The 24,253-nt window shown below is 50.3% G+C and overlaps 1 protein-coding gene across 4 annotated transcripts in view; it reads left to right on the top strand.

Moving 5' to 3' along the window:
* The window catches only part of arhgef39 (Rho guanine nucleotide exchange factor (GEF) 39), a 45,508-nt gene that overhangs the window by 14,390 nt on the left and 6,865 nt on the right, over positions 1–24,253 (top strand). For all 4 annotated transcript variants that reach the window (XM_061229776.1, XM_061229775.1, XM_061229773.1 and 1 more), the window contains exons 5-8: positions 1,015–1,133; positions 9,725–9,795; positions 14,645–14,773; positions 16,850–17,079. In XM_061229776.1, coding sequence (XP_061085760.1) covers positions 1,015–1,133; positions 9,725–9,795; positions 14,645–14,773; positions 16,850–17,079 — 549 coding nt within the window. The remainder of the gene's footprint in view (positions 1–1,014; positions 1,134–9,724; positions 9,796–14,644; positions 14,774–16,849; positions 17,080–24,253) is intronic.

Here is a 24,253-nt window from a genome sequence, read left to right as displayed (position 1 = left end):
TTCGGGGCGCGCAGCGCGAGCGCCATCGATTCCGGCAGTGGGTCTACATAAATGTGATTGTGGGAACATGGGTCTGCATAATCGCGGCCGTGCGACGGAGAGCAGTCCGGCCGCCCGCTTCAACCTTCAGCTTTCACGTCCGTAACGCCGGGCGCCACGAAGTTTCCCACCGTTAACGGCCCACCCAGTCACCGCGGAGTTCTCGGAGGTTGCCGCATATTCCCGTTCTCCCTGAAGGAAACTTTCCGGAAAACCGAGGGGGCTAGTTGTTCCCGCGTTTCGAAAATGGACAGCAACGTCTGTCTGTGGTGTGTAACTTACGTATTCAGGTGCTTAAATCAGGAATAAACGTCTTGTTTACCTGAGTGGAAGGGGGGATTTTGTGGGCGGTGTGTCCTGGAAAATGATCGCTGGGGAGATGAGGTTTTATATGTTCTCTGAAATAAGTTTTTATATGCGTCTCCAACATGAACTTTTGGCAGACTGTTCCAGTGGAAAGACACAACACATACACACATACACACTCCGACACTACAAACACACCGTGTTCGTTCAGATCTTTGAAATGTTGGTTGTGAAGGCTGTTTATAATGATTTATTCCAGCAATCTGTTTATTTATTGTTCTTGTATAGCTTCATGTTGGCCTACATTGATGTATGTGGAGTAACATACTTCACTGAAGCGACTGAAAATATTATTTTAAATTTAGTTCTGTTTCAGTGCTTCCTGCTTTTCAGGGAGAGGTTGTTTTTGTGTATAGTCCACCGAAGAAGTCGCTGATTAACGTCCGGAAAGTCCAGTTATGTATAAAATGTGAAATAATTGTTGACACTTGTATTCATCCTCACATATTGTACCCACTGTGCAATGGGTTGTCTCCCTCACATACAGAACAGAAACACTGCATTAATCTACCGGCAAAATGAAAATGGAAATGGTTTTGAGAAGATGGTATCTCTTTCCTTTGCTGTGTCTCCCGTTCCCTCTGTGTTTTACCTGCGGGCTCCTTCCAGGTGCAGGTGAAGAAGAACAAGGCCTTCCGACGCTTTAAGAAGCTGCAGGAGTCTCGGCCGGAGTTCCGCTCTTCCACACTGGAGGAGCTGCTTCAGCTGCCGCTGCAGCGCGTTCAGCAGTAAGCCCTGCGTCGCTGTGTCCTACGCCCTGCGTCGCTGTGTCCTACGCCCTGCGTCGCTGTGTCCTACACACTGTGTCTGTGTCCTGCGTCACTGTCCTCTGCCCTGCGTCGCTGTGTCCTACGCCCTGTGTCGCTGTGTCCTACACACTGTGTCTGTGTCCTGCGTCACTGTCCTACGCCCTGTGTCGCTGTGTCCTACACACTGTGTCTGTGTCCTGCGTCACTGTCCTCTGCCCTGCGTCGCTGTGTCCTACGCCCTGTGTCGCTGTGTCCTACACACTGTGTCTGTGCCCTGCGTCACTGTCCTCTGCCCTGCGTCGCTGTGTCCTACGCCCTGTGTCGCTGTGTCCTACACACTGTGTCTGTGTCCTGCGTCACTGTCCTATGCCCTGCGTCGCTGTGTCCTACGCCCTGTGTCGCTGTGTCCTACACACTGTGTCTGTGTCCTGCGTCACTGTCCTCTGCCCTGCGTCGCTGTGTCCTACGCCCTGTGTCGCTGTGTCCTACACACTGTGTCTGTGTCCTGCGTCACTGTCCTCTGCCCTGCGTCGCTGTGTCCTACGCCATCTGTCTCTGCGTCACTTTATCCTACACACTACATCTGTGTCCTGCGCCTTGTGTCACTGTGTCTCTGCGTCACTGTGTCTGTGTCCTACGCCCTGTATCTGTGTCCTACTCTGCATTTGTGTCCTATGCTCTGTGTCCTCTGACCGGCTGTCCCTGTGGATCAGTGGCTGTGTCCTCTGACCGGCTGTCCCTGTGGATCAGTGGCTGTGTCCTCTGACCGGCTGTCTCTGTGGATCAGTAGCTGTGATTCACAAGCAGCTCCGTCCTTGCAGAAGCTGTGACAGTTATTACCTGTGATTGTGAGGCTCGTCAGGTAATGTTTCGCTGAAATTCTTGTGGTTTTTTCTCTGTTACAAAATGATAAAAATGCCGCAGTTGTAGTGATTCTAAAAGCTAAAACTCGGATCAGTCTATATCTCTGCCTTTGGAGATTTTAATTAAAAATGTTCTTGTGTATTCGTCACCGATTTCTTGGAGGTGGGGGTGGGTGGGGAGGGTGTTAATTGTGACCTGTGCTACAGAGAGACTGAATTACTGCCAGAAGCCAGCACACTGTGCTCAACACACCCCACACCTGTCAAAATATCCTCTGTGAAACAGCCCCATTTGTTGCCTGTAATTTAATGCGGTCCTGAACCCTGTCATGAATTAATGCTGCATGAAGCTAAGAGGACCAAAACATGCTTGTTAATGAACAGGAGTGGTAATGTGCCACTGTTTTAACAGGCTGGCCCAGAATGTCTTAATTATCTTCTATTTCACTCCCTCACTTACTGGAGAACGGAGCACGAAAGCCCACACATGCTGCTCCCAGCCAAAACATTCATATCATTGTGATTGTCACTATTTTTGTTACTTTTATTGTTTTATTATTATTGTATTATTTATAATAATGTCTTCTTATTCACAATTTATTAGTGTTGGCTGTTATTATTATTATTATTATTATTAGTCTGTTTGGTGACCTTTGACCTGGAAGAAGCACCGGTCTGGGAGCCAAAATGGCCGCCCTCGTAATATGTCCCCCGGTGCCCCTGTGGCGGCGTGCAGCTAATCAGTGCCACAGCCCCCCGCGCTTGTCATTCACGGCGGCTGGGATGATGGATAGCGCGCGCACACAGAGTATCGATACCCAGGGCTCTACGGGAGGAGGGAGATCATTAGAGCGATGAGGAGATGGCACTCACTGATACAGCGGGGAAATGGCTGCCAACCCCGCGCTGCCTTCTGATGACAGTGATGGACCTGGCTGGCTTTAACGGCCGCTGTTCGCTGTGTGACGGCCGCTGTCGGCTGTGTGTGTCTGTGTCCGTGTGAGTGTGTGTGTGTGTGTCTGAGAGTGAATGTGTGTCTGTGTACGTGTGAGTGTGTGTGTGTCTGAGAGTGAATGTGTGTCTGTGTGTCTGTCTGACCGTAGGGTGTGTGTGTGTGTGAGAGAGAGAGAGAGAGAGAGAGAGAGAGAGTGTGAGAGTAAATGTCTGCCTGTGTGTGTGTGTGTGTGTGTGTGTGTGTGTGTGTCTGACCGTAGGGTGTGTGTGTGTGTGTTTGTTTAACCGGACGGTGTGTGCTGAAGTTCACAGGCTCCTGGAGAATTATTACTCGGGTGTAATGGGTAATAACACACACCATTCACACCGCAGTGCCGGCTTCTCACCGGGAAACTTTACATTTTACACCTTAAGTCATGAGTGTTAATTATATTTTATTAAAAAATAATGAATTGATAAATGAAGGAATGGGAGGAATCGTGTGTGTAAGAGAGAGAGAGTGTGTATGTGTGTATGTGTATGTGTGTGTGTGTGTGTGTGTGTGTGAGAGAGTGAGACCCATATTCCAATGGAGGCAGTTGAGTAGGTTGGGGCAAATTCAGATGGGTTGTAGTTCAGTTGGTCGGGGCAGATTTAGATGGGTGGGTATCCAGTAACGTGGCGGGCAGTGGTAGTTTAGGGCGGCTTGTCTTTGGCTCAGGAGTGCAGTAGAGGTGCTTCCTGTGGGACTGGGCCTCGCCCAGCTAGGCTAGTTTGTGTTTTTATCTTCCTGGTTTGCGCCTCCATTGCGGTCGAGTGCCTGCGTTCATCACGCCGTGCGTTTACTCAGAGCCCCGCCAGACGCCGTCTCCGCCACACGCGTGTTTAGCCACACGCGTGTTTAACGGACCGGGGAGGCTGCCGTCGTCCCTCTGCAGTTAACGCATGAATACATTTAAAATCTGCGTAGGTCACTCTTGGTCACCTCCCCATCTTGCAAATGGATTTGGAGAGTGTTACACCAGGCCAGGGTCAGATATATGTTTCAAATGCTGTTTTGATGCTCGTCAAAATTTTAACATCCCGCCGGATCTGAGAGAAGTGAATTGCGCATCTACATTTGTGTGGGGGAGGTCATTTTCACTGAGTCACGCCCCCCGGCCCTAGCGACTGTGCACTGTGTTGTGATTGTTGTGTCCCCCAAAGTCTGTGTGTATCTTTATGTGTGAGTGAGTGAGTGAGTGAGTGAGTGAGTGAGTGAGTGAGTGAGTGAGTGAGTGAGTGAGTGAGTGAGTGAGTGAGTGAGTCACTGAGTGAGTCACTGAGTGAGTCACTGAGTCACTGGTAAGGCTGTTGGTGTCTAAAGAGCAGCGTAGCGCCTGTCGGCTGTGCTAAATCCCCTTCCCGAAGGCCATTGCCGCTGACACCCGTCCTCGTAATGAAGCTTGGCGGAGGGAGAGAGCGAGAGGGAGGGAGAGAGTGGGGGAGAGAGGGAGGGAGAGAGTGGGGGGGGGGAGAGAGAGAGAGGGAGAGGCCTCGCCCGCCCAGGCTGCGGCACCATCTGTGCTCACCAGCCCAGCAGCTCAGGAGGGCTGCCTGTCTGACGGACTCTCGCTGCGGGCTACAGGTGCCACCGGGGGCCCAGGCCTGCCAGGGAAGTACAGGCCCATCGTGGAGAAAACCGAGTGTGTGTGTGTGTGTGTGTGTGACAGTGTGTGTGTCTGGCCCCAGATAAACATACGGTCGTGCCACACATCTGAAGACAGACGTTATCTGACAGGATTGGGAATTCTTCATCTCAGCTTTCTCATTAGTCTACTCCCCCCCCCCCCCCCCCCCCACACACAGACACACAAACACACTCACACACTCACTACTAGCTCCTGAAAGTGAAAACGGGGATTTTAAGGGGACACATCAGTGTGCCCTCTCGTTCCAGCGATGGTGTTTAAACGCCGAGTCTCCTCTGTGGGCTGACAGGGTCCCCACTGTGCTGCAGGAGAGCTGGCGCCCCCAGAGCTGAGATCCTCGACAAACACACCGCTTCCAGTGCTCTGTACCACTGCAGCCGCCAGAAACAGTGGGGTTGTGATTTTCTTTGTTTGTGATGAAAGTTTTGCCGCAGTGTGACGCTCACACCGGACGAATCGCTGATTGATTTCCCCGCTGTAGAGCAGAGTGGGGGCGTTTATTTTTTCTGTGGGCGGGACCGCTCGACCGTTTCGCCCCGGCCCATCCCATCCCAGCAGCAGCCGTTACCGCGAGGCTTCGTCCCAACGGGGCGATATCTGTTCCTGCTCCGCTTACCTGTGAGTCGGGCCCTTCTTTGGCGCTAACGGCGGCCATTTTAATTAGCGCGACGCGAAACGGCCTTCGCCGCTAACGGCGGCCTCTCCGAGTCACGTGACCCGACGCACGCGGCCGGCATTCTCCGGAGCCGCTAAACTCGAATAATTAGGCAGCCGTCTGCGCGCTGCTCACTAACCCATGCAGATGCCTGACAGCGCATGTTGTCTCTTAATTAGAAATTTGAATCCTTAATACGCGCATATTAAGAAAAATAATTGGATGGGGGGTTTTTTTTCTTCTTCGTCTTCTTTCTTTTTCCCTCGCACTCTCTTTTCTCTTCGGCTGACAAGTGCGTCGGCTCTGAATGACCCGGCGCGTCTGCGGGAAGAAAGGGGGGGGGAGCGCATTTCATCCCCGCATTACGCAGGAATTAACGGCGAATTGTTAAAGAGCCGCGTCTTTAAAAGCGGGACGACGGAGCTCTCTAATCCTGCAGCCTTCATTATAATAACTTAATTGGCGTAGATATCATTGGGATTATATTACTGTCTTCTTATCGTCGTCTCTCTGCGTGGGCGGTAATGAGCGCGACGGAACTTCTAAATGAGCAACTTCCATTTGCGTTCTGCGGAATGTGCCTGATTATTGCGCGTTGGAGTGTTCCCTTTTTGTTAAAGAGAGACGCCGAAACGCTCCTCTCGGATATGAGGGCGTCGAGGGCTGATAAGGTTCGAATGTATGCCGTTATAACTGTGCCGTTATAAAAGTTAAAAAAAAAAAAACAAGCCGGAATTATTTTCCTTTCGAGTGCGTGGTAATTGAAGGGGGCTTGTTTTTTTCTGCTAGTTTTATTTCTGATGAGTAATGTGATTGCTCTGCTTGCAGTCAGCGTGGTTTGGATGAGCTGCTGATTTAATTTAATTTAATTTCCACTTCCTCAGCCCCACACACACACACACACACGCACGCACACACTCACACACATTTCCCACGTCATACATATTACATATTCAGTTTAATTGAAAGTTGTGAGTGGTTTAGAGTGAGAGTGATCCTTTGGGTAAAGTTGTGAGTGGTTTAGAGTGAGAGTGATCCTTTGGGTAAAGTTGTGTGAGTGGTTTAGTTTGAAAGTGGCTCTTTGGTTAAAGTTGTGAGTGGTTTAGTTTGAAAGTGGCTCTTTGGTTAAAGTTGTGAGTGGTTTAGTTTGAAAGTGGCTCTTTGGTTAAAGTTGTGAGTGGTTTAGTTTGAAAGTGGCTCTTTGGTTAAAGTTGTGAGTGGTTTAGTTTGAAAGTGGCTCTTTGGTTAAAGTTGTGAGTGGTTTAGTTTGAAAGTGGCTCTTTGGTTAAAGTTGTGAGTGGTTTAGTTTGAAAGTGGCTCTTTGGTTAAAGTTGTGAGTGGTTTAGTTTGAAAGTGGCTCTTTGGTTAAAGTTGTGAGTGGTGTAGTTTGAGAGTGGCTCTTTGGGTAAAGTTGTGAGTGGTGTAGTTTGAGAGTGGCTCTTTGGGTAAAGTTGTGAGTGGTGTAGTTTGAGAGTGGCTCTTTGGGTAAAGTTGTGAGTGGTGTAGTTTGAGAGTGGCTCTTTGGTTAAAGTTGTGAGTGGTGTAGTTTGAGAGTGGCTCTTTGGGTAAAGTTGTGAGTGGTGTAGTTTGAGAGTGGCTCTTTGGTTAAAGTTGTGAGTGGTTTAGTTTGAAAGTGGCTCTTTGGGTAAAGTTGTGAGTGGTGTAGTTTGAGAGTGGCTCTGGGTAAAGTTGTGAGTGGTGTAGTTTGAGAGCAGCCCTGGGTAAAGTTGTGCGAGTGCTTTAGTTTGAAGCTGCTCTTTGTGGCAGACGGGTAAACAGGGAGAGAGGGAGACACAGACTGTGGAAATCGATGCGGATTGTCAATGCTGCCGAGGTCGGCGTGTCCCTCTGTGGATCTATACTCCGGGTCTGGAGAGAGCTGTGAATCCCACCGCCTCTCCTCCATTACTGGCCCCGACGCCCGAGAGCGCGGAAACGCAGACAGACCTTCTTCATCGGAGAAAACGCTGAATAGAGAGCGTTTTCCCTCTTCCTCGTGGCGTCGGTGTGAACGGGCGTGATGTTACGGCGGGCAGACGGGGGGGAGACGCACGCTCTGCGCAGCCTGGCGGCCTGTAATGCGCACTTCAGCTCGCATTGTGTGTTTTTCCCGCTCCAAACAAAAAAGGCGGGAGTCGGCACGGCGACGCGCTCCAGGAGGGGGGGGGAGGGGGGGAGCAGGTAAATCGCGGGATGATTCTCATGCGCCGGCTGTTCCTCCCTGTCTTGTAGTCTCGCCCACAAAGACTTGTCAGTAGCACAGTTAAAAGGCGCCAAGCAGCGGGAGGAAAGTCTTTCTACTGGATACTATCAATCCCAGTCCTTTCGGGAGTGACGGGTGACATCCACAGCTGTCACATGTATTTATATCAGTCTCCGGCTGGAGAACTGGAAGGTAGGGGTACCCCCCCCCCCGCCTCCCCCCCTCCCCTCCCCAAAATCCTTTTACTGATGACACGCCGGGCTGGATTTCTCAGCAGCCGGAATACTCAAACACCGTCTTTCGCTAAACTTTTTTCCCTCTGGGAATTAAGGATGGTTGTATGTAAACTTTTTTTCCCCCCTTATTTATTTATTTATTTATTTATTTTTCACATTTCTTTTTTTCTTTTTTTTTATTGTCTTTTATTACTAAGAAGCAGTATAATCCTGTAGGTAAAGGTCTGTTAAAATAGTAATGAGGCTTTTGTGTGTAAATATTTAATAAAGCGTATTAACTTTGTTTGTGGCCGCGTTGTGCCGCCGCGTTTTATAAATTTCACACGTCCGGGAGGCGGCTGCGTTCCGCCTAATGTATTCCGCCGCGATGTTTGCGTGGTTTTAAAACCAAGCATATTTGCTAATTAATATTAATGTTAATATATGCTTAAAGACACCATCGCCAGCACGTATATCCGAAAGGCAGTTTTAATGTGTTTTTTCTTCTTCTGGTCCCAGAGGTGTGCGGGTCCTTGGAGGGAGATATCCGGTGGATGAACCTCCCCGTGTGGCTGGGTACAGTGCCCCGTGGCTGGGTACAGTACGGCGTGGCTGGGTGCAGTGGTGTGTGGCTGGGTACAGTACGGCGTGGCTGGGTGCAGTGGTGTGTGGCTGGGTACAGTACGGTGTGGCTGGGTGCAGTGGTGTGTGGCTGGGTACAGTACGGTGTGGCTGGGTACAGTACGGCGTGGCTGGGTGCAGTGGTGTGTGGCTGGGTACAGTACGGTGTGGCTGGGTGCAGTGGTGTGTGGCTGGGTACAGTACGGCATGGCTGGGTGCAGTGGTGTGTGGCTGGGTACAGTACGGTGTGGCTGGGTGCAGTGGTGTGTGGCTGGGTACAGTACGGTGTGGCTGGGTACTGTGGTGTGTGGCTGGGTACAGTACGGTGTGGCTGGGTACTGTGGTGTGTGGCTGGGTACAGTACGGTGTGGCTGGGTACAGTACGGTGTGGCTGGGTACAGTACGGCGTGGCTGGGTACAGTGGTGTGTGGCTGGGTACAGTACGGTGTGGCTGGGTACAGTACGGTGTGGCTGGGTACAGTACGGCGTGGCTGGGTACAGTGGTGTGTGGCTGGGTACAGTACGGTGTGGCTGGGTGCAGTGGTGTGTGGCTGGGTACAGTACGGTGTGGCTGGGTACAGTACGGCGTGGCTGGGTACAGTACGGTGTGGCTGGGTCAAGTGGTGGTCTGTGGACAGCTCTTCATTAGCTGTGCTGTATGCTGTATTCATGTGCTGGGGCTCGGTTTATTGCGGGTGTGTTGTTTAGGAATTGGGGGGGGGGCGGGGGTGTAGCACGGTTCAGGGAATGGCGGGATCGCTGTTACCGCCGTTGTTCCCCTCCTCTGGGCCAAGCGTTCCAGGCGGCCCTCCACGAGTGTTTCTCCGAAGCCGGTTTGTGATAATAACAATATGGCCTCTTCTGGGGCCTGGTTACGTTACTTGCTCAAGGGCCCAACAGCTGCGCGGATCTTATGGTGGCAGCACCAGGGCTTGGACCACCAACCTTTCCGGGTCCCAGTCATGCACCTCAGCCACTACAGGCTGCTGATTCACGTTGACGGGGGACTCGGTCTCGCTGAGAGGTGGACAGGGGAGAAGATGGCGGACACGCCCCTTCTCCTCCGCCCGAACGGCCGGTCCGCTTCCTCAGTGCTGCCGTTATCCAGCTGTTCCGTTATCCAGCTGTTCCGTAATCCAGCTGTTTGCTCCACCGGCGTCATGGTTACGGACGCTGGAAATCTGCCACTCTCTTTTCCTCCAGAGCCCAAGGTCACTTGACAAGGTTAAAAGGGTAAAAACAGCAAGAACAGTTACATACACACGCTGAAAATGTGCTGCTCTATTTTCCTCCAGAGCCCAAGGTCACTTGACAAGGTTAAAAGGGTAAAAACAGCAGGAACAGTTACATACACACGCTGAAAATGTCCCACTCTTTTTCTTTCCCTAGGTACAAGCATTTCTTACGGGACCTGGCGGAGAACACCAGCCCGGATCACCATGAGTTTCCACAGCTCTCCGGTAAGTGCGCCTCGCCCTCGTTCCCCAGCGCGGAGAACCGCGCCTACCTGGCCTCGCATGCTGGTGTTTGTTCTGAAAGAGCGGCTTTGTTTGAGCGTTTTTGCGTCCCGTGTTTGTTTCTGCCTTCTCTCGAGCTCCTCGTGTGACTTTGGTTCGGCCGCGTGAATGCGACGGGTGGTGTGAAAATGTTTTGATTGTTGTGGTTCTTAGAGTGTGTTATCGCACTGTGGGGACATATGGAGTGTGTTATCGCACTGTGGGGACATATGGAGTGTGTTATCGCACTGTGGGGACTCATATGGAGTGTGTTATCGCACTGTGGGGACATATGGAGTGTGTTATCGCACTGTGGGGACATATGGAGTGTGTTATCGCACTGTGGGGACATATGGAGTGTGTTATCGCACTGTGGGGACATATGGAGTGTGTTATCGCACTGTGGGGACATATGGAGTGTGTTATCGCACTGTGGGGACATATGGAGTGTGTTATCGCACTGTGGGGACATATGGAGTGTGTTATCGCACTGTGGGGACATATGGAGTGTGTTATCGCACTGTGGGGACATATGGAGTGTGTTATCGCACTGTGGGGACTCATATGGAGTGTGTTATCGCACTGTGGGTACATATGGAGTGTGTTATCGCACTGTGGGGACTCATATGGAGTGTGTTATCGCACTGTGGGGACATATGGAGTGTGTTATCGCACTGTGGGGACATATGGAGTGTGTTATCGCACTGTGGGGACATATGGAGTGTGTTATCGCACTGTGGGGACATATGGAGTGTGTTATCGCACTGTGGGGACATATGGAGTGTGTTATCGCACTGTGGGGACATATGGAGTGTGTTATCGCACTGTGGGGACATATGGAGTGTGTTATCGCACTGTGGGGACTCATATGGAGTGTGTTATCGCACTGTGGGGACTCATATGGAGTGTGTTATCGCACTGTGGGGACATATGGAGTGTGTTATCGCACTGTGGGGACATATGGAGTGTGTTATCGCACTGTGGGGACTCATATGGAGTGTGTTATCGCACTGTGGGGACATATGGAGTGTGTTATCGCACTGTGGGGACATATGGAGTGTGTTATCGCACTGTGGAGACATATGGAGTGTGTTATCGCACTGTGGGGACATATGGAGTGTGTTATCGCACTGTGGGGACATATGGAGTGTGTTATCGCACTGTGGAGACATATGGAGTGTGTTATCGCACTGTGGGGACATATGGAGTGTGTTATCGCACTGTGGGGACATATGGAGTGTGTTATCACACTGTGCGGACATGCGGAGTGTGTTATCACACTGTAAGCATATATAGAGTGCGTTCTGCCGCTTTGGGGACACACCGATGCTGAGATTATGAGTGGAGTGCCAGCTTGCATTCTCTATCAGGATTTTAAAATCGTTCACTGGGACCTGACCAGGGCACGTGAAGCGTGATATATATTAATAAATAATATTTCAGAATCAACAGAAGCCTGATAATGACTCATTTCTAATCCCAATATCAAATAAACAGCAGATCCTACTTAAGCATAAATTTACACAAAGAATTATTTATGTGTTTTAATTAAAAACTTGTTGGCTGTGCGTTTGCGTACAAATGGAAAAACGCCTGTGATATTTCATTCTCTAAGATGAAGGCACATATCATTTGCTGTGTATTGGCCTTTCCTGTTTTAATTTTTTTTTCTCCCCCCCCCCCTACGTTTTTTGTGCTGTTTCTTATTAAGAAATAATTGCTTTGACAAAAAATAACCCCAGCGAATAGCATTGTATTTTATTAAGTGTGCAATTAGTCCAGCTTCTGCGAGTGCTTCCTGCTTTTCACGAAGCTCCATTTACCAGCTCTCATGTTCCCGGTGTCAAGTGTTTTAATTACCGCACTTCAAAGATTTTAAACCCGTGTGTTACCAAGACCTCACAAAGCAAACCTGGACTTAACTCAAACATGCCCACACACACACACAGACAGACAAACACACGCACACAGAGGCACGCGCACATACGCACGCACACGCGCACATACACACACAGACAAGCACACACATACACACGTACACACACATGTACACACACACGCTAACACACACAGACAAACACGCACGCAGAGGCACACACACGTACACACGAACACACACACACACAAACACGCACACGCCTCCACACACAAAAACTTGCACGCACATACAAAGACACACACACGCATACACACACACACACACACACACGAACTGCACACACATACACACACACACACACATACACACACACACACACACGCACTGCACACACATACACACACACACACACACACACACACACGCACTGCAGTCACACAAACACACTCACACACATACACACACGCACTGCACTCACATACACACACACACACACACACACTGCACTCACACACACACACACACACACACACACACACTCTCACACACACACACACACACACACACACACACACATACACACACACACACACACACACACACACACACACACACGCACTGCACTCATACACAAGCACATACTCTCGAAGCCCTCCCTGTCAAAGGTTAATTAAAAGTATTGGCACCGATGTGCACATACGACCAATTTCTATTCAACATTTGAGAGATAAAAGGGTTTTTTTCAGGTACATTATTCATGCATTTGGTATTTGCTGTAATAAAACACAATTATGGAACGCGGGGCGGGAAAAAAAAAAGAGGTAAAAAATATATATATTTATCGCAATATAATGGAAATGTTTTAAAGTGGGGTAAAGTCATTTCTGAACGGCTGAGCTGATAATTGTTGTGAAGATAAGTGACCGAATTAGTCTGCGGTAATTATTTTATTTTATCTACGGCAGGCTTCTTAATGCACCGTGTACATTGTCTGATTCTTAATGCGGCGTCGGGCGTTAAAGGCTCTTCCTTCAGTTCTCCTTTATTCTCCGGCCCTGTGAAAACACATAAATCACTCCCCCCGTGAAGAGATTCAGCGTTGAAGTATATCTGAAGTATACTATTTTATACTGAAGAACACTTTAATTGAAGCTCGTATGAATCTTATATTTCAGCACGGGCTGCCGTCAGCTCGTCATTCGCGCGTTAAATAAGCCGCTGAGCAGTTTTCCCTTTTAAACACGCGTACAGTAGTGTGAAAAAACTGCAGTGCCCGTGCGCGTGTGTGTGTGTGGCCCTCCACGGTTGTCTTGGAGGGGCAGCCGTTTTCAGCGTGCCGACGCGCTGTTCTTATTTTCCAGTTAAAGTTTCCGCTTTAGGCCTATGCTTTTTTTGTGTTAAAACATTTTGAATCGGGGTGTCTCGGTGGCGCAGCCTGTAGAGCATTGACCGCATGCTCATTGCGAGCCGCGACGTCGACGGTTCGAATCCGACCGTCCGACATTTTGTCGCATGTCTTGCCCTCTCTCTCGCTCCCATTCTTCCTGTCTCTCTATGCTGTATACTGTCCAATAACACTGAAAAAGGCCTAAAAAATATCTTTAAAAAAAATAAAATAAAAAAAACATTTTGAATTGAAAGCAGAAAAATAATAATAATAATAAATGCATCGGTGCTGTGGCTCTGTTTGTTTTTGGGTGAAGTTGAGCATCTTTTATTGAGAAATCATTTCGAGCAGCTCACTACGGCAGTGTAGGCCGTCCTGCGCGTGTCTTGTGTGCGGTCCGGAGAGCATTCGCCTTGGGGCCTAAACCCCTGATCTCTCAGCTCCTCAACAGCCCCTAAATGGCGGTTTGAGTCTTCAATTCCTTGTTTTCCACCCCGCGTGCAGAACTTTACGCTGTTCCTGTAATGGCACACAGAAGGAAAGCAGCCATGTTTAAATGTGCAGAGGCGTTGTGCCGGTGGCTGATTGATATTGGCCGCCATGTTGTTCCATTACATTATTGGCATTTGGCAGACGCTCTCATCCAGAGCGACGTACAGTTGATCAGACTAAGCAGGAGACAATCCTCCCCTGGAGCAATGCAGGGTTAAGGGCCTCGCTCAAGGGCCCAACGGCTGTGCGGATCTTATTGTGGCTACACCGGGATTAGAACCGCCGACCTTGCGTGTCCCAGTCCTTTACCTTAACCGCTACGCTGCAGGCCGCCCGTGTTGCTCCTGTGTAAAGCGTGAGTGTGTAACGGTCGATGAGCAGAGGCCTCATAAGATGGAGGCCCTCCTTCTGTGTGGGAGTCCGGCGCTGAGATTAACGCCGGCGTTCTCCTCTGATCTCGCCCCGGGAGCGTCTGTTATACTACACACACCCCCCCCCACTGCCACCGACTAAATCAAACACCCCCGCCCCTGCCCCCGCCCCAAAACAAACACGAGTCTCTGTCCTGTACCAGAGTGACGCTGTGTCTCGCTTCCAGTGAAGTGTTGCTTAAATACAGATATTAACCACGTTTACTGCATTACGGAGTTAGTGGACTGTTACTTTGTTTTAGTTTTTTTTTTTGGGGGGGGGGGGGGGTTACTAAAAGTGAGCTCTTCCATTCTTCCAACAAAAAGAAATCCCATTGAAATGCATGCCCACTAAACGGTCATTGAATTTGTGACAGTTTCCATAAAGAGTTGCTTTACACATGTGTTCATTTTAAAATGAAGCCGTGCTAATTGCCTAGTGGCGGAGCACGCGCGGGCTGGCTAACGTTGGCTAGCATGCTAACGCTAATACTCACGCTAATTCTCCGCCTAACACTGGCAAGCTTGTGAACGCTAACGCTAATGTCTGCCTAACGCTGGCTAGCGCGCTAACGCTATCGCTCTGCCTAACGCTGGCTAGCGCGCGCGGATGCTAAAGCTAACGCTCCACCTGTGTGTTGCCAGGGGCGGTGAAGGCCATCTCCGCGGTCGCTCAGCGTATCCAGGACAACGCCCGTAGCCAGGAGAACCACCTGCAGCTCCTGAGGGTGCAGAAACTGCTGAAAGGGCGAAAGACCAAGGTGCTGGCTCCAGGTTAGCACTTGTGATCTGCTATTCCTTTCATCTCCCCTGCCGGTGAGGAGGAGGAGGAGGAGGGTGGGGGGGGGGGGGGGGGGTGCGCTGGGCAGGGAGGAAGAAGAGGGAGTCTGGGGAGGAGAGGAGTATGTGTTAAAAGACCGTCGCTGTGCCAAAATTAACACCAACTATGAAAGAATATGAATGGGGACTTTTTATGAGTAAAAATGTAAGAGGGGAAAAAGGGATGAAATGGAGTGTAAAATGGAGGGGGAAGGCAGGCTGGTAATTGGCTGTTTTTTGGGGGTGGCTGTGCTCCTCCCTCCTCTCCTCTCTGCTCCCTTTCTTCTCTCCCGCCTGGTGGAGTTTGTGGCCTCGGCGTTTCCCGGGAGATGTGCCCACATGTGCACAACAGCACAACACAGCCTCCACACCAAAGCACAGACCTGCCAATCTCCCATCGGACCAATTAGCAGCGCTGTACAACCTGGTCCTCCACATAAAAGAGTGTGTGTGTGTGTGTGTGTGTGTGTGTGTGAGAGAGAGAGAGAGAGTGTACACACTTGATATGGAGAGGGGATGTGTGTTCTGAAAGCAGTTCTCTCTTATGTGGAGGATACTGGAGTTTAGAAACTCTTTCTCATCCCTGCTGTGGCCCCCAGAGACCATACTCAGCCAATCACATCAGCCTGCTGTAGCCGCCCAGACCCCCCTCTCAGCCAATCACATCAGTCAGCTGTGGCCCCCAGAGCCCCCTCTCAGCCAATCACATCAGTCAGCTGTTGCCCCCAGAGACCCTTCTCAGCCAATCACATCAGCCTGCTGCTTCCTCTCGCTCTCACTCCAATTAGGGGGAGCAGAAAGGCCTGATGGGGCACGTGTGGAACCGCAGAGCCCTGTACACTTGAGCCACCGCGTCAGGCCCTCTGACTGAAGCAGGGGCTCATGGGATATCTGTGCACACACCACACTGTGCGTGTTCGGCACACAGTCCACAATTACGACTATCCTCATTATTATTCGTAAATAAACTGACACTGAGCTTTTATATATATATATATATACCTCAGTTTTTCGTGTGCCTAGCGGAGATGTATCGGAGATTATTCCCCGCAGATGAAATGTAGCACCCGTAATTTCGTGCCGTGGAGTGGAAGTGTTAAAATGGCGGCCAGCTCTCAGGCGCACACCGCGGTGAAAAAGACAGGGGGGAGCGGGGGAATAAAGCGCTGGATCCAGTTTGACCTGTCCCAGTCTTTATGAGTTTGTTTATTTGAGGATTGCTGTTGCGGGGGCGCGTCGGGCCCAGGGGTGTGTGCCGTAGCCCTCGACCCCCCCCGGCAGCCTGCAGGCCGTTGGCCCTCAGCCCAAGGGCCTTCAAACACACGCTTCAAAAGACAGCGCATGGAAGCGGGAGCCTCCCCGTACCCACGGTGCACCTGTGCGTCGGTCAGGCCCCGGGGAGGTGACCGGGGTCATGATTACTAAACCAGAGAAGAAGAAGTTTTTATTATTTTTTTTTTATTTTTTTTTTTATACTTACTTTCCTAAAAGCTGTGGCCTCCAGATGCACTGACCACGGCTGTGTTGAATATCCCAGCATTCCTTGGTGCGCGTTGGGAGTGTGTGGGGCCTGCAATGGCGAACAGCAGCGTGCTGTTCAGAGAGAGAAGTCGAGGGTAGGGAGTGTTTTATAAATTCACTAACCGTCTTTGCTCCGATTTCTCAAGCAGGGACTCACACAGCCAAGTCTTCAGTCTAATCCAGGGCTACTCAATAGACTATTTGCTCCAGCCATGTACTGCACAACCTATCTATCTCTATCTATCTCTAATGGGCCACCTTTCTGATCCAAGCAGGTAAAATAATGAGTGAAATCTGGTGGTGTAGTGCAGCAAATGCCTGCAGACACTGAGGCCTTCAGGACCTGGAGTTGTGTAGCGCCGGTCTAATCTAAACCAGGGTCAACCGAAAGCTTTTCTCCCCGTGAGCTCGGAAAACGCGTGCGCTTGTGAGGAGGGGAGCCCACTGAGCGCGCTCGGTAGACCTCGGGGTGCCCTTCAGTGTGTTCCCTTCTGCTCTGCTCTCGCCCAGGGCGCTGGTACGTCAGGGAGGGCTGGCTGAAGGTGGTGCCCACCAAGGGGACCGAGGTCAAGCCGAAAATGTTCTTCCTCTTCTCGGACGTCCTGCTCCTGACCGCCCCCTGCAGCGCCCTGCACCCCACCAACGGGGACAAGTTCGCCTGCCGGCACGCCTACCCCCTGAGGGAGTGCACCGTGGACAAGGTGTTCGGCCACACTCGAAGCCAGGGAGGCCTCATCAGCGTGAGTACCAGAGCGACTTGCAGTCGATTAGACTGAGCATGGGACGGTCCCTCCCCCCCCGCCCCGGGGCAATGCAGGGTTAAGGGCCCCGACAGCTGTGCGGATCTTCTCGAGGCCACACCGGGTCCCGGTCACCGTATACTCCGCATGTACAGCAATGTTGTTGCATTGCAGTTATCGCTCCAAGGGTTCACTCATGCGGGGAACAGAAAACAACTGGAATACGTTGACGCGGAGTGAGTGAGTGAGTGAGTGAGTGAGTGAGTGAGTGAGTGAGAGAGTGAGAGAGTGAGAGAGTGAGAGAGTGAGAGAGTGAGAGAGAGAGAGCGCATGCATTTGTGCATATTATACTCCAGACCTCATAATTCCGTTTTTAACTGCGGCTGGTAGCCATTTTGTGAACTATAAGCCTGTAGACGTACACGCTATAGGTGCTTAAAAAGCGCCACCGTTACAGCTACTGTGATTGTATTTGAGTTTTGCTGATACATTATTAAATGACCTTGAAAAATATCTTCCATAAATGTTGTGCGATATACGAACGTAGTAGGATTGTTTAATTTCCGCATGTTCTCACTTGAATCAAAAATTAATTCCGTGTGGTCTTTATTAGTTCTATACAGTGTGCGCACAACTCGATAAGCAAGAGCTCGCTATGCAGGGCAAGGGTAAGGTCCTTCATTACCTAAATAATACATACTGCATTAAGACTTAAATGCATGACATAATTATCCTGGGCACCGCGGTAATATCCGAACGCATTTCTGGGGTGGCGAGGTATAAATTAATTTTATACCGCGCCGTAATTGCAGGCCGTGTTTCTCTGTCTTTACTCTTTGTGTGGAGCGAGGCGGCGGTCCTCCGTGATTTGTGTGTGGGACGGCGGTCTGGCTGCGGAAGCCGGGTTTTAACGGACTGTGTAAATACCTGCCACGGATGCTGTTCTCACCGCGGTAAATCGGCCCTGAGCTTCCCGTTTCACCCACGTTTTTTTTGTTTGTTCGTTTTTTTAAACCGTCGCGTCTCTCTCTCGCTTCGTTTCGCGTTTGGCTCCGGCGTCCGGCGGTGGGCGACCGAGTTAATCCGTTTTTTTCCCCTGCAGTCCCGGCGAATTTTATCGGCGGAAGAAATACGACTCGGAAGTAATTCGTTGTGATATTTGCGGCTGTTGTGTGTTGTTTTATTTTATTTTTTTATTGCTGGCGATGATGGCGAATTAAAGTCGGAGGTGAGGTGGTGGGAACGGGCGAGTAAGTGTTGGAGAGACTGTCTGCCCGGTCCCTGTTAGGCCACGGCTGTCCCAGTTTCTCACCAGTGAAGTGGGGACCGTGTGTGTTTCCCTCTCTTAATTTCCCATCAGTCTAATGACTTGCTGCAGTGGAAAATCAAACATATTCAAATGTAGAACAACTCCCCCTGGACACTCTTTACACACATACGCGCGCTTATACACTTTCTCTCACACACACACACACACACACACACACGATGGTTGCTGTGTGTTTTTGTGTCTGAGTGCGTGTCTGTTTGTGTGTGTGTACGTGTCTGTTTTTGTTTGTTTGCAGTCTGTGTGCACACAAGCGTGCGTGTATGCGTGTGTGTATGTGTGCTTGAATGCACGCATGTGTTTGTGTGTGTGTGTGTGTGTGTGTACTTGCCAGCTCTGATAATTAGCAGAGCAGTAAATACACATCTCTCTTATTTATTATTCTATGTGTCAGGAGCCCGTTTCTCTGTTCTGCTGGGTCCCTAAGCTCTGCAGCTCGTTCTTCACAGTACTCTCACACATCACTCTGCATCAGCACCCACACACTCTGCATCAGCACCCACACACTGTGCACACAGCACCCACACACTCTGCACACAGCCCAACAGGCCCTGTGCATCAGCACCTACACACTGTGCACACAGCACCCACACACTCTGCACACAGCCCAACAGGCCCTGTGCATCAGCACCCACACCCTGTGCATCAGCACCCACACCCTGTGCATCAGCACCCACACACTCTGCACAGGATATGAACACAGGATGTGTTCATGGTGTAACACTGTCAGCTGAAAATAAGTGATCAGGCCTGTGGACAAGACAGTTTTGTGTTTCAGCTGCCTGCTGTAGCTCTTTATGAAAGTGTGACCTTGTACAGTATCTCAAATCTACTACACAAATCTACATGTGTGCAGTGTGTATGTTTGTGTGTGTGTGTGTGTGTGTGTGTGTATATATATGTGCGTGTGTATATATGTGTGTGTGTCTGTGTGTGTATATGTGCGTGCGTGTGTGTGTGTGTGTGTGTGCGTGTGTGTATATATGTGTGTGTATGTGTGTGTGTGTATATGTGTGTGTGTGTGTGTATGTGTGTGTGTATATGTGTGTGTGTGTGTGTGTGTGTGTATATATATATGTGTGTGTGTGTGTGTGTGTGTGAGTCTCTTCCTCCACCAAAGAGATGAATCGTGTGGTGTTTGTGCTGTAGTGCATGATGCTGTCAGAAATACAGAGTTAATGAGGATCGTATCTTTCTGCTTAAAGTTGTATACAAGGGCCCTGCAAACTCCCTGCTAAACAAACATTATTTTGGATGAAGGCATTTTGAAAGGGTTCACTTGATGCCTGTTTTTTTTGTCTCCCTTTCTCCATCCCTCCCTTTCCCTCTCTTCTCTCTCAGGCCCTCTTTCTCTCCTGCCCTCCCTCTCTTTCTCCCTCCCTCTTTCTCTATCTCTCTCTCCTCTCTCTCCCCCTCTCTCTCTTTCCCTTCTCTCTCTTTCCCCTCCCTCCCTCTCCCTCCCTCTCTCTCTCCCTCTCTCTCTCCCTTCCTCCCTCCCTCCCTCTCTTTCTTTCCCTTCTCTCTCTTTCCCCTCCCTCCCTCTCCCTCCTCTCTCTCTCTCTCCCCTCTTCCCCCTCTCTCTCTCCCTTCCTCCCCTCCCCTCCCTCTCTCTCTCGCCCCCTCTCTCTCTCCCTTCCTCCCTCCCTCCCTCTCTCTTTCCCCTTCTCTCTCTTTCCCCCCCGCCCTCCCTCCCCTCTCTCTCTCTCCCCTCTCTCTCTCCCTTTCCTCCCTCCCTCCCTCTCTCTCCTCCCTCTCCCTCTCCCCCCCCCCCCTCCCTCTCTCCCTCCCTCCCTCTCATATGTGGAGTTGAGTGCGCGCGGCTCCTGTGTGTGAAAGTGCGGAGTTTACAGTGTTTGACTCCGGCAGTCAGACGTTCCCGGTCCCGGGAGACAGGGACAGGAATGTCAAAAGTGCGGCTGACAAACCAGCCCAGGACTGATCTCTGACAAGCAGGAACATTTGCATCCGTATAAATCATTCAAACCCCGGCTTCACAACGCGGGGAAGAAGAGCGCAGGGTTACCAAAACAAACAAAGGATGCTGGGATATAAATAATATTTAGTGAAGTTTTTGGGCGCCCGCGTAGCGTGTACACAGAGCTTATACTGCGCAGTAGAGCGGAGAACTCTGGTGTGTGCAATTCCCACAAACAGCCCCACTTTAAGGCTTTCAGGTCAGAGGTCACTCAGACAGAAATGGCCTTCACACACGCACAACTTCTGCTTCTGGTGTCCAGTTTTTATTTTATTTTTGTTTGCATTTTTTCACAGCGGGAGGATGAATATGTCTTCATAGCTGACCGTGCAGGGTAATGTCCGGTGCACACCAATAATAGTCACAACACATTTCACAACAATATTATGAAGACATGGTTATAATCATAACCGTGAACATGATCATAACCATAACCATAACGGTGATCGTAATCGTACCCGGTATCTCATTCGGCCCTGTCCTAATTTGCCGTCATCGGGTGAATGTGCAGTCTGAGTGCTGTGGGGCGACATGGCTCAGGCAGTAAGAGCAGTCGTCTGGCAGTCGGAGGGTTGCCGGTTCAATCCCCGACCGTGTCGAAGTGTCCTGAGCAAGACACCTAACCCCCAAACGCTCCTGACGATGCCTGGTCGGCGCCTCGCACGGCAGCCAATCGCCGTCGGTGTGCGAGTGTGTGTATGAACGGGTGAATGAGAAGCATCACTTGTACAGCGCTTTGGATAAAGGCGCTATATAAATGCCAACCATTTACATTTACCATGCTGCTTCAGTTTAAGCTGCATAACGTTGATTGACAAATTACACTGTGGTAGGAGGTCATTCTTGTACTGTACTGTGCAGGGGGGCACACGTTTGTCCGTGTTGAACATGCATGAAACGTCTACCCGTCAAACAATGGAGTGACAAGTCGTATGAGGAAGCCCAGCCCCTAACCCCCGTGTCACCGGGTCACATGGGCAGGGCCCCCCCCCCCAGCAGCCGCTAAACGCCCGGCGGCTGATCAATCACGGCCGCGACGGTTCCCTTCATCTCCTCAGTAAATACATCTTCCTCACCCGCCCGCCAAACCCCCCTCTCATCTGCGGCCGCTTAGGCGTTATCTGCGGGACGGAATGGCATTCATTAGCTTGTTATCCCGCGGAAAGCGAAATGCATACTCAATAGCATTAAGGGTAATTTCTCATAAAGACACATTATCGATCCCGGGCCCTACCTGTAGCCGGGGGGAACGGCCCGCTCTGCCCTCGGCCGGTCCCCTCCTCGCCTGAAGAATTAAAGAAAAATTACATTTGACAGCAGTAAATGCGCCGGCCCAATCCAGACCGCCAATTTATATGCAAAACCAAAACGGCTTTATGAAAATCCCCTCCGTCTTCTCGCACATATTGGAAGAGAAAGCTCTTGTCTGACCCCCCCCCCCTCTCTCTCTCGCTCTCTCTCTCTCTCTCTCTCTTCCTCTCTCCCTCTCTCTCTCTCCCTTGTTTTCCGCGCACATTCCCTCTCTAATACTCCCGCTGCTTAAATATTACTCCGTCGCATCCAGCGCTAGACTCCTTTGATGTATAAATAATCGCGCTGAATTATGTGCCGTACAGAAGCTAGGGCCTTCTGCCTTACAAAGTAATTTCTACCCCAGAGGGTCAAATTTTCCTGACAAATTCTTAATTACCACGCAGCTACAGAAGTGGAATCTATTTGTGCATAAATCACCGTCGGTCCCAAGTGGCAAGTCACTAATATTATCAGCCATCTCCACTGGCCCACTCACTGAACTCTGTAATTAGATAATACTTTTGATGATGGTACATTTGAAATCTTAATCCATTTAATTTTTCATGAGCCCCCCCCCCCTTTATTTTAATAGGGGTATGTTGGTGACCGATGCCTGTTTAACCGCCATTAAAATTCAGTCCGCCGCCTTAATACAGATTAAAGATTACTAATACGGCGCTCGTCTGTTTCTTTTGACGAGAGGGGCTTCAGGTAAGTGTGAGGGGTGGGTTTGATAGGCAGGAAGGTGGTAATAATCCCCTCCGATATGTTCTTCTGTAATTGTGTGTGCGCGTTTGAGGTTGCAGAGCCTGTTTTCATATTAGACGTGCGTAATGTTGGAATAAAGGCCCTTGCTCGTGTGCGTAATGTTGGAATACAGGCCCTTCGAGCGCAGAGACCGAATATAATCCCTCCGGAAGCCTGCGATCCGATATTTTTACGGTAATGTACTCCCCGGGGCCTTTTATTTAAGCGGCGTAACTGGCGTGTTCGTTTATAAATATTCCCGTGTCCGCGCGCTTGTGTTGTGTCCTTGGACGATGTTGGCATGCATGAGTCGTGCGTCCTGAAGGCGCCTCTCTGTCGTGCGTTTGCCTGGAGGCGGCCGGGAGGTCGACCCCAACACAACACAAACGCACTCTCCACCGGCGCACTCAGACCGCGGCTGTAACACAACACAAACACACACTCCACCGGCGCTATAACACAGCACAAACACACACTCCACCGGCGCACTCAGACCGCGGCTATAACACAAACGCAGGTATTCCAGAACGCACCAAAGTCAGCGAGATCCACTTGTGCCCCTGTCCTCTTCTCCTCTCTCCCGCTCTCCTCTCCTTCTCTTGACTTGTACTCTCCTCTCTCCATCTCTCTCCTCCTTTTTCCGCTCCTGCTCAGATCTCTTCTCAGTGGGTTGTTCTGCAGTTTTGCCCCCATTTAACTCTCGGGGGACTTTGTGCGCGCTGCCCCCCTGTTGATCGGGCCCCCAGCCTGTCGGGGGGAATACAGGGCGTCTCGCTGTGAGCAGTTTAAAAACCAGAAGCAACCGGCGACACGGTCCACACAGGCTCCGAAAGCAGGGCCGCAATAGGGCCGCTGTGGCTCTTACCCAGCATGCACCTGTGCCCAGCACAGTCCTCCTCTGCCTCCGCCGTATCGGCGATGGGGATCGACGGGCTGCAGCGACGTAAAACCTGCGCCAAACCGGCCTCAAGCGGCCTCGCCCCGACGTGATGACGTGTGTGTGTGTGGTGTGTGTGTGTGTGTGTGTGTGTGTGTCTCTGTCTGTGTGTGTGTGTATGTGTCTCTCTCTGTCTGTCTGTCTGTGTGCGTGTGTGTGTGTGGTGTTGTACGAGTGTGTGTTTGTGCGTAAGCATATCCATGTGTGTGTTAGTGCATGCGTGAGTGTGCCTGTGTGGGAGTGAATGTGTGTGTGAGTGTGTGGGGTGTGTGTGTGCGTGTGTGTGTGTGTGTGTGTGGCGATGAGTGAGTGTGTGTGTGCATGTCCAGGTGTACAGTGAACCGCAGAATTGTTGGCACCTTTTATGAAAATGACTGTATAAACGCATATTCAAAATTTCTGGTCAAACATTTGTGGAAAATACTTTCACTCAAATAAAAGCTTGTTTTTGTTAGTAATAGTAGTCTCTCAATTCAAACAGCATTGATGAGCAACCTACAATAAAGCCTCTTTTATCCCTGTGTTGTTCCACCCTTTATCTGGCGACATCCACATTCCCACCGCCCCAGTCTCCTCTTTCTCTGTGAAATCTTGACTCACCATCCTGGAAGAGTGCCAAAACAGTGGTGGCCATATTGTTTGTACAACAACGCAGGTAAACAACCGCCCTGCTGTCGTCATATACACAGCCACGGATCACAAACCGCCACGGAGTTTGTTAGTGTTGGAGTCAATATGACAGTATGGAAAAAAACATACAGCAATAGAATTTATCAAACGTTCATACAATGTATGATCAATAACAAAATTGTTATTAGTCAATCATTGAATTAAAATATACATATGCCTTGTATTTCAAGAGTTTATTTTTTTTTACCATCTACCAAAAGACATG

Source organism: Conger conger, chromosome 19 (assembly GCF_963514075.1).
Source record: "Conger conger chromosome 19, fConCon1.1, whole genome shotgun sequence".
Lineage (NCBI taxonomy): Eukaryota > Metazoa > Chordata > Actinopteri > Anguilliformes > Congridae > Conger > Conger conger.
This window is presented reverse-complemented; position numbering and strand designations above follow the sequence as displayed.